Raw genomic sequence first — 10,277 nt, forward strand, 5'->3', positions numbered from 1 at the left:
CTAGTCACACGGGATGAAGTGGACCATCTTTACCTGGTCACATGGGATGAAATGGACCATCTTTACCTGGTCACACAGGATGAAGTAGACCATCTTCACCTAGTCACACAGGGATGTCCTTTCCCTGGGGCAAAGTTGTTCTTAGCTCCCCCAGGGAGGGGAGGAGGAAGCTGAGGAGCTGTCCTTCCTGCTCTGCCGATAGAACTGAGGTATGGGATGGGGGACTGCTTCAGACAGGGACAGTCACCTCCTGACCTCAGTGAGTCTGGGTCAAAATAGTGTGCGCCGAATAGCATGTCCTGCACTGTAAACACAGGAAGGGAGAGAATGTCTGCCTGCACCTGACACAGGCAGGTGCAGCCCCTCCCCCTCCTGGAGCTCTCTTCCTGAGCCCAGGAGTGTGTAAGTGATCCTGCACAGGAGGGTATGTCTTCAGGAAGCTGCCCCAGCAGCAGCCTGGTATTCTACAGGTGATGTAGATGCTTCGTGCTCAGAGCCGGTGGCTTCCCAAAGTCCTCTGCCCTACTCTGAGACAGGGCAGGCACTCAGAGACCAGCCAGCCTCTCACTCGGAACGGGACACTTCTGTGACGGAACACCAGCTGCAACTTTTCAGGCAGATCTTTGTTTTCTAAAGACAGGGTCTCACTATGTAGCCCTGGCTGGCCTGGAACTCCTCATGTCCACCAGGCTAGCCTCAAAGTCATGGAGACCCACCTGCCTCTGCCTGTGCCCCCTCCGCCCTCGTACCCAGCTCAGTGTCCACTTGTAAAACAACTGGAAAAGCGTTTCACACTGCGCCCCTCTTCTGCTCCCTCCATGGTGAAGCCCCTGGAGACTTTCTCATAATGCTGCAGCCCTCTTGCCCTCCCCCATATCCCCAACTCATGAGGCTTCACTACAAACATGGCCAATACTACGGGCTGGGAAGACGATAGAGGTGGAAGAATTGGTACCTGTGCCTAGGGTTTGTCCAGCGGAGTCAAGGGAAAGAAGCAATGAATCTGTAACACAAGAGGACAAGTTCATGTCTTTCTTCTTTGTCAGTGCCCGCTGGCTCCACCCACACCCTGCAGCGGACTAAAAGCACTAACCCCTCCCCTTCGGCCACTCCCTCCCTTATAGTCCTGTTTGCTTACTGTCCCCCTCCCCAATAAAACCTCAAAGTAGCCTGTAATTACTTATAGCATATGCTGGAATTGATAAAGTGGAGATGCCAAAGAAAGGGAAGATATAATGGCGGGGAAGATGTTAGTGCACAAAACACACGCCACCAGAGCCTTTGCACACACAGCAGGCAGAATCAAGGTGAGTGTGAGCTCTGAAGCAGCCAAAGCAAAGGAAGAGAACAGTTCCGGGATTCAGCGCCCACAATGCATTCTTCTTCCATCCAATCACACGGTCGGGAAATATTTGCTGGGCCTCTATGGTATGAGGATAGTATGATACAGAAGTCAGCAATAACAAAAACAAAATGTGGTCTCCACTCTCGTGGGTCTCCTTGTCTTTCATCTTGGAAAGAGTTGTTATCGGAGAACAAATTACCGACAAAATTAAAAGCAAGAAGAGAGACTGCTGTTTGTTTTAGGGCCAGAGGGTGCTGGACAGGAGGGCTTCCCTGGAGAAGAAGCTGGCCCTTGGGCTGAGAGTTGAAGGATGTTGAGGGTCTAAGGCAACAAAAATGGAAATCCCAAGCAGAGAGACGCCTCATGTACAGAGAGACATGCAGGAAGAGGGGACCACATGTTTCAGAGCAACTCAAAGACCGAAACCTATGTAAACACCGTACTTTCCTGTGAGTCTTACAGAGGGGACCAAATAACGTTGACATCGCTTCTCCCTCAACATTTCCCGAGTTCGTAGCTGGGAATCTGTGTGGCTGCCTCTGAACATATGACCCAAACTCAAATGATGCTATTAGGCCATGCACAGGTCAGCAGTTACACGATGAGGGAAACCAAGATGAGGTGTGAGCCACACACAACCCAGACTCAAGAGATCAGATCCAACTCACTCACTTACTGCAGAGTGCTGGCTGAACACATACTGGACATGTGTGCACAGCCACAGCCCACTCTGCAGTATCTTCCAGATCTCAGTACACACGGAAATTCAGCACAGTCATCACAACTCTAAAGAACAGCAACCGGCGCTAGCATAGTAACTCAGTTAAAGCAGCCATGACAGCTGCTCATTCAAGGCTATGCCATGAGCGCCACACCTGACACTAAGAACCACTGCAGAATTACAGCTGGACAACAAACCCTTCAGACAGTCCTTCAGAGAGATGTTTGCTCAGAACTGGGACAGCGAGCTGGGGAAGCGGCTCCCGAGAGGATCCAGAGGCGAGGGCAGACCATGTGCTCTGCAATCCACCAAGAGAAAGGTGGGGCTTCCTGCTCTTTAGAGAAATGTGGGTGTGCCAGCAGGCCCCTTGATGAACAGCTGGCCATCCCATCTGCATAAGCCACTGTCTAACTCAGAAGTGCTACCCCTTCATCGGCTTGTTTCATGTCTGTTTCCTCTCAGGGAGGTATGCTCCTCCTTTTAAAGCTGCAGCCTGGGTGAGGAGGAGAGGTCTCACTGGCCTGGAGAACAGGAAGATCCCCTGAAGAGTTGATTGCCCAAGACAGCTCAAGAGCCTGGCAGATGACTCAGTAAGTAAAACACTTACTGTTCAAGTGTGAGCAGTGTGTTGAACCCCTATGAAAATGTGGGGTGGGTGTGATGTCTGCCATGATCCCAGAACTCAGGAGGCAGAGACAGGGATTCCCAGGGCAAGCTAGGTAGCTAGACTAGCTGACTCAGTGAGCTCAGAACTCAACACTGTCTCAGAAGATAAAGTGGAGATCAGGGGAGACACCCAATGTCAACCTCTGGCCTGCACACACATATACACACACACGGACATATATACACATCACACACACACTCATACACACACATGTATACACACACATGGACGCACACACACATGCATACACATGCACGCACACACGCACACACACACCACACATGGACATATATACACATCACACATGTGCACACTCATACACACACGTACACACACATGCACACACACATACACACATGTACATACACACACGAAAAAACACTAAAATTATAAGGACCTAATTTTCACTGCAGTTGACATATTTTTGCAATTATAATTTACTTTCTTTGTATTCATAAGCAATCCTGATTTAATCTTTTTAAAACTTTTTTGATCCAAACATTTAAAAAAACAAACAAACAACTGGACCTTAACTAAATATCTAAAGAAGAATAACTATTGGCGGTGACTGCCTCTGGTAGTAGACTCCACAAATGTCTGCAGTGAACATGTGTTATTTGTATCAAGGGAGGTGGGGGTGGTTGGGTACTGGTGCTCACTGGAGTCCATACTACTTAGCTTGAGGTGGGAGAGCACTGCCTGAGACCAGAAATGGTGTGTGTGTGTGTGTGTGTGTGTGTGTGTGTGTTTGTGTGTGTGTGTCAGAGAGAGGGAGTGGGGGAGAAGAAAAATTTAGAAATAATTGCTCCAGCGAAACTTGCTGGTGTCGAAGCCAAGGCATAGCAGATTCCTGACCTCTTTCATTGTTTGCGCTGAGGGTTATTCAACTTTTCACTTACTGGGATTGTCCTGCGAGCTCAGACCAGCTACATCAACCCCTTGGTGAAGCATCCCTCCCTCACCTCCTTCTTCCTTCCTTTCACACACAGTTTATCCCTTGGTCCTGGGGATGGAACCCAGGGCTTTGCACAAGCTCGGCAATGCTCCTGCACTAAACTGCACCCCCAGGCCCCTCTCGCAAATATTACCAAGCGCCAATGCCCAGTAAGAGCGGTTTCTGCCCTGCAGGCCAGGGAGGTGGATGAGCTGGAGGAAGCATGTGACCAGGATCCTGGGAGGGAAGCCCCAGGCAGGTGGCTGTCTCCTGGGGAAGCAGTCACACTGCAATGGCCAGGAGCACGTGGAAGTTCAGATGATGCGAGCGAGAGGAAGTGAGTGACATATTCATGCTTTGTGTAAGTTCGAATGAATTTTGTTTTGAATATTAAAGGCACAGCCCAGACACGGTTCGGCAATTCATTATTTGTGTTTATTCTAAAGGATGTAAGATTATTTTAGTTATAAACCACGGTGACAGCTCACGGGAAAACTTAGCATTCAACAAAGCAAGAGGTCTGCTTTTGCAAGCAACAGAGCAAGAATCCAGACTTCTCCCTCTGCAGCTAACAAATATGTCATTTTCGCTTAAGCGGTCCAGGCCGCAGCTGTTCCTGGCTCCTAGGCTGGGGGCGGCCATGTGGCGTGTTGTACAAGTAACCTAACAGAATCACAGACCAAAGCGTGACAGAGCTCACTGAACAATGAGGAAAGCTAGAATTTACTGGGAGCTTTTTATTACGGTCAGATGTTTCCTGTGTCTGGTTTCCGAGGCAGAATGGAGAGAATATAGAAGGAGTGAGGAGGATGCAGCTGGTCATCTTAGCTTTGGCCGGGGCTTCGCAAGCCCCAGGCTTGTGTGAATGAGCCGCACTCTGGGGTGGCGCCTGCCTGTCACCCCATACATCCCACACATCTAGATCTTCTGCTATCCGGCCCCTGCAAGCTTCAGCAATGTAAGATGGGGAGAAAACAGATCGTGTCCAAGCAAACAGGTAAAATACAAACAGATAAAACTAACATGTTCCTGTGACAAGGACAGGAAAAAGAGCAATATGGGAGATTTCACTGCTCCGTAATGCGGAAATATTAACCAGTGCGCGCCAGCCACAGTAAGAACACCAACGAGCAGACAACAGTAAAACAGTAAGACCAGGAGTGTCCTCACTCTCAAGAAATCCACACCCAAGTCGGGGTGGTAGTGGGAAATACCATTTAAATAAATGGCCGGAGTCACTTCTGACAGCGGCAGTTGGTGTAGAGAATATTAAGCAGTGTGAAAAGGCCAAGGATGGACAAACAGACATGATCCATAGTGTGTTTGCAGCATGTGGGCTGAGACCTAAAGACAAGAACCAGGGCTGGAAAGGGCTACAAGGGAGTCCCGGGGGAGGGAGGGAAAGGCTGGAGCCTCCCTGCATTTAAGGAAGAGAAGAGGGCCAGCTGCTGGGGCAGAGGAAGCAGGAAGGTGGGGCGTGTTGGAAGAAGAAAAAGGTTTCATGGAGAGATGTCTGTGTCCCATTCAAGAGCAGAAAAGAAGCCTTTTAGAAAAAATTTTTTCAAATGTTCAAGGTTTTTTTGTTTATTTGTTTTTGTTTTGTTTTTTTCCTGAGACAGGGTTTTTCTGTGTAGCCCTGGCTATCCTGGAACTCGCTCTGTAGACCAGGCTGGCCTCAAACTCACAGAGATCCGCCTGCCTCTGCCTCTTGGATTAAAGGTGTGTGCTGCCACCACCTGGCTTCAAGTATTTTTTTTAGATGTATTTATTTTTATTTAATGTGCATTAATGTTGTGCCTCCATGTATACCACACAGATCCCCATTGCCCATGGAGAAGACAACAGATCCCTGGGACACTGGAGTTACAGAGTCAACACGTGGGAGCTGGGAACTGAACCTGGGTCCTCCACAAGAGCGGCAAGTGTTCTCAACTGCTGAGCACTCTCTCCAGCCCATGTATGTGTGTTTGACTTCATACAAGTCCAAGCACCATTTGTGTGCCTGGTGCCCACAGAGGACAGAAAAGAATGTTGGATTCCCTGGAGACACAGACGTTTGTGAGCCACCATGTGGGTGCTGGGGATCCAAGCCAGGTCCTCTAGTAAAGCAGCCAGTGCCCTTAACCACCGAGACAACTCTCCAGGTCCCAAGAAGTCTTTTAAAACCAAGAAAGTAGGCTAAGCAGGACGGAGGGGAATGTGCTGGTGGCAGAGTGCCTGGCCAGCGCACATAAGGACCTGAGCTCAATCTCGACATCATCAAAAACAAAACAAATGAAAGTTTCCACAAAAAAAAAAAAAAAGAGTAAAGAGCTCTGGCTTGTATTCTCAAATATAAACTTTGGCTCCTTTATAGGAACTGAGTTGAATGCCCGGCCAACAGAGTAGAAGGGAGATCAGGGGAGGGAAACTGAGGCAGGGAGGTGGACACAGAGGAGACACAACATTACAGTGAGAAGGGATAGTGTCTGAACCAAAACTGTGATGTTTTGGGGGAGAGGTGGTAAGGGAAGGCACTAGAGGCTCTTAAAGGGCAAGCTTCAGGGCTTGCAGCTAACAAAACAGGAATGAGAAATAAAGACAAGAGGCCCATGTGCACAGCCTGGGTTTGTGCAAACTGATGCTGACGTCTCTGTGATGGACAGGGGCTTGCTGATGGACCACTGAGGTGGCCTGCTTACATGAAGGCCAGCCACGCACTGAGGGTCCATCAGTGAGGCTGAGGGTCCATCTGCCTTCTGGAGATGGGCACTGAGGAGCACACAGTATTGGGGAGCTAGTAGCCATCATAGCAGAGAAGAGGGGAGTCTGGGGAGAGGAGCATAGGCCAGGCTAGAGGTGTGGTCCTGCAGTCCAGCTCATGGAAGTGACAGTGAAGAGCCACATGATGCTCTCAACAGCAGGGCCACGACACATTCAAAGGACAATTTAGACAATGGGTCTAAGCTGGAAACACCAATCTGGCTTTTCAAAGAGCCTTCAACCTGGCTGGGGATGGATGGTGTTAGTGGCCTGCTAGGAGAAATGATACTTTTTTCTTCTTATTGTTCGTTATTTATTTTTTGAGACAGGGTTTCAGGTATCCCAGGCTGACTTTGAACTAAGTATGTTCTAGAGGATGACTTTGAACTTCTGATCCTTCTGTCTCCTAGTGCTGAGATCACAGGTGTTTTCCACTGTGCCTGGTTTTATGGAGTGATGGGAATCGAACCCAGGGCTATGCGCACGCTAGGCAAGCACTTTCCCAACTGAGCTACAGCCCCAACCAGAGATAATAACACAGCCACCCGTTTCCTTTCCAGTTTCCCCTACTCCCTCAACATCTTCCTCTCAACCTCACCCCACCTCACTCCACCCCCAGAAAACAAACTTGAATAAACAGAATCACTGAAGAAACAGCAGGAAAAATGTTTGTGGAGAGAGAGCCGGAAGAGACCAGGACTGACGGCCAGAAGGGCGTCCTAATGTGGTGCACAGATGGCAGCCAGACTGGGAAGATGGAAGGGAGGGGGTCCTGACTTCACTGGGGTCAGGTTCTGTCCGACGGTCTGGGCCAGTTTCAAGGACTTAGCTCAGAGTGGAAGCTGCATAAGCAGTAAGCTTCTCCGAGAAGGTTCCTTTAGATTTTATTAATTGAATGTAGCAAGTGTATGTTCCAGAGCCTTTACCAAATTCAAGAAACTGTACAAAGGCCGGTGGAAGGGCTTAGCGGGTAAAATGTTTGCCTTAGCAGGTGTGAGAACTGGAGTTTGGATGCCCAGAACCCAGGTAAAATCCCAGGAGGCAGAGACTGGAGATCCCCAGACAAGCCGGCTAGCTAGACTAGCCAAAACTGGCAACCCAGTAAGTAGAAAGCAATTGAAGAAGACACCTGACACAACTTAGGGCTTCCACACACGTGTGTACATACATGCACCTACCTACATGTAAACAACCCATACACAAATGGACGCACACAATGCGATCACGCTCGCACGCTCTCTCTCTCTCTCTCTCTCTCTCTCTCTCTCTCTCTCTCTCTCTCTCACACACACACACACACACACACACACACACACACACACACACACGGGGTGGAGGGTACAGAGAGATCAAACATAGTCCCTGAAAACAAAGAACGTCTGAACTATTCTGGGATCACAGAGTCAACTACCAGTGCCACAAGTCCTGAGCGTCGCGCTAGGTGCTCAGGTCTAGGGGTTTTCACTGGGAGCAATTAGGAAGGTGCGGAGCGACAGGCACCTGAGCCGGGTATACGGTGATCGGGCCACAGTGACAGGGCAGGAATGAGTAAGCAAATGCAGAGGCGTGGGAAGTGAGGCGTGAGGCAGGTGAGGTTCAGAAGGGTATGATCATCCCTAATTAATATCTCAGAGTCTCTTTCAGGAGGCAGGAAGGCATGTGACTAAGGGAAGCAGTCAATACAATGATTAAAGTTTTTCTGCTTTTTTTTTTAAGGCTTTAACATGCCAAAGACTATTTTTAAAAAGTGAGTCACCATGAAATTGAGGGGAAAAACCTGCTATGTCATACCACAAGACAAAAGGCACTTGAGACTGGGGCAGGACAGTCCCTGGGGCATCAGCACACACAGGGAGAGCAGGAAGCCTGGGAAGAGCTGGGAGGAGTCTACCAACCGCTGCCCTCAGAGGCTGGGTCCCGGGGTGGCACCGTGTACACACCTGGCGTGTGAAGAAGCAGCTAGAAGAAAGATGGACGCAGGCACGCGTGGAAATGGAGAGTGACACACTAGAAGTGAGCTGTGGGGCTTGAGGGGCGTGGGAAAGGTCAGTGAGGCTGCCCTGGGAGAAACAGATGAAGGAAACGCAGACTGGTACTGCCTCAAGCTGGTTAGGGTCCAGTAAAGTGGGAGATGATTGAGAAGCCCTTACGCTGAGTCTCAAATGAAAGCCAGCCAAGAGCATGGCTGAGGGTCAGAGGGGCATGGGCTGGGGATGACGGAACAGTTTCTGCTGTTGGTAGGACCCAGCCCGGGCAAAAAGGAAAGTCTGGACGGGTCACGGAGGGAACAGAGAGCAGAGCAGGGACCTGAAGCTGTCTGATGGCAAGACACGGCCCTCAAGGTACCAACTTTGAGGCATACTATCTCAAGTCTATCTAGGCTCTGTTCCCTTCCCTCCGCCCCACTCACGATGGCTAGGAGCTGATTCCTCCTGGGTAAAGAGGAAAAGGAACGAGCGGAGTCTCACCTGAAACCCTGAGACTTAACTGTTCTAGCTCTTGTCCCTTGCTATGTGTGCATACATGTTACTGTATGTGCACATGCTTGTGGTAGCCAGAAGACAACCTTGCATGACACTCCAGGGATTGGCCTATTTCTACCTCCCTTTCCCCTCCTTTTATGCACACCCCAGGGATCAAATTCAAGTCCCCCATGCTTGTTAGCGAAGTCCTTTACTGACAGAGCCCCTCTCCAGCCTGTGGCAGTGTTTCAGGTTTTAGAACATCTGTATGCTACACAAAGCAAACATGACTTAGCCCACCACCGTGAGGCTTGGAGGCAACACTGCTGCAAGGAAGTATTTCTGCCATGAATTTTTACACTAAATATACTCACATTACTTTAAATCAGATTTATAAACAAAGGACTTTTTATACTTATCTCATGCAAAAAAAATGCTTTAAAAATTATTAAGGGTGGTAGAGACAGCTCGACTAAAGGCACATGCTACCAAGCCTAATGACCTGAGTTCAATCCCCAGCGCCTGCATGTGGAAGAAGTGACTTCTGAAAGCGGTCTTCTGACCACTCCCCGCCCCCGCCATGTGTATATATACATGCATGTCCTCACACACACATGAGAGCGTGTACATACACGAGCATGGGCACACACAAACATCACATACATGCACAGAAAATAAATACAATGTAATTTTTAAAAAGCAGAGTTTTAAGGCTCATACTGTGATGGAGGGACCGTCTACGAAGGTGGGCTTTGTTGGAACCTGCTCGTGAGACACATCACACACTCAGCATGGAGGAGATCTCAGTACACGCAGGGGCTGATGACAATTTAGTCATCGCCTTCATCATCATCACCTTCACCATCATCACAAGGTGGTCTTGCTGACATAGCAAGACAGCGATACACAGAGAAGCAGAGAGAAGGGAGGGATCGGGAAAGGAAGGCAGGAAAGTAGGCCAGGGTGTGGCTCTGAAGCCTGTTAGGAGTCTGGATTTCATCAACTGGAAGTAGAGAGGCAGAGAAAGGCACTATAGATTTTTTGTTTTTGTTTTTGTTTTAGTAAGCTGATGATGTCAAGACCTTTGCTTCAAGAAAACCATGGTAATGACGGTGTGAGACAGAACGCACGCAGGCAGGCATGTTAGGAGGACATGTCAGCAAACCAGGTGAAGGATGTGAGCATCTAGCATGGCGCTGGGGTGGAGGGTGTGGTGCAGAGGATGAGGTGGCAAAGGGAAAATGGGAGGATCCGATTAAATGTGGGGAGGTGAGGACCAAGGGAAACTGGGATGGGGAGATAAAGGATCAGATGTGGGGAGGTGAGGACCCAGGGAAACTGGGATGGGGAGATGGAAGGAGCAGATGTGGGGAGGTGAGGACCCAGGGACACTGGGATGGGGAGAT

General features: G+C 49.4%; 1 protein-coding gene across 4 annotated transcripts in view; it reads right to left on the bottom strand.

Annotated features, from left to right (window-relative positions):
• The window catches only part of St3gal3 (ST3 beta-galactoside alpha-2,3-sialyltransferase 3), a 220,358-nt gene that overhangs the window by 127,989 nt on the left and 82,092 nt on the right, over nucleotides 1-10,277 (bottom strand). For 3 of the 4 annotated variants that reach the window (XM_005370054.3, XM_005370055.3, XM_013354796.2), the window contains exon 3: nucleotides 956-1,003. The exons of the other annotated variant lie outside the window; for it this stretch is intronic. In XM_005370054.3, the coding sequence (XP_005370111.1) occupies nucleotides 956-1,003 (48 nt within the window). The remainder of the gene's footprint in view (nucleotides 1-955; nucleotides 1,004-10,277) is intronic. 4 annotated transcript variants of the gene reach the window in all.

Source organism: Microtus ochrogaster, unplaced genomic scaffold (genome assembly GCF_000317375.1).
Source record: "Microtus ochrogaster isolate Prairie Vole_2 unplaced genomic scaffold, MicOch1.0 UNK69, whole genome shotgun sequence".
Lineage (NCBI taxonomy): Eukaryota > Metazoa > Chordata > Mammalia > Rodentia > Cricetidae > Microtus > Microtus ochrogaster.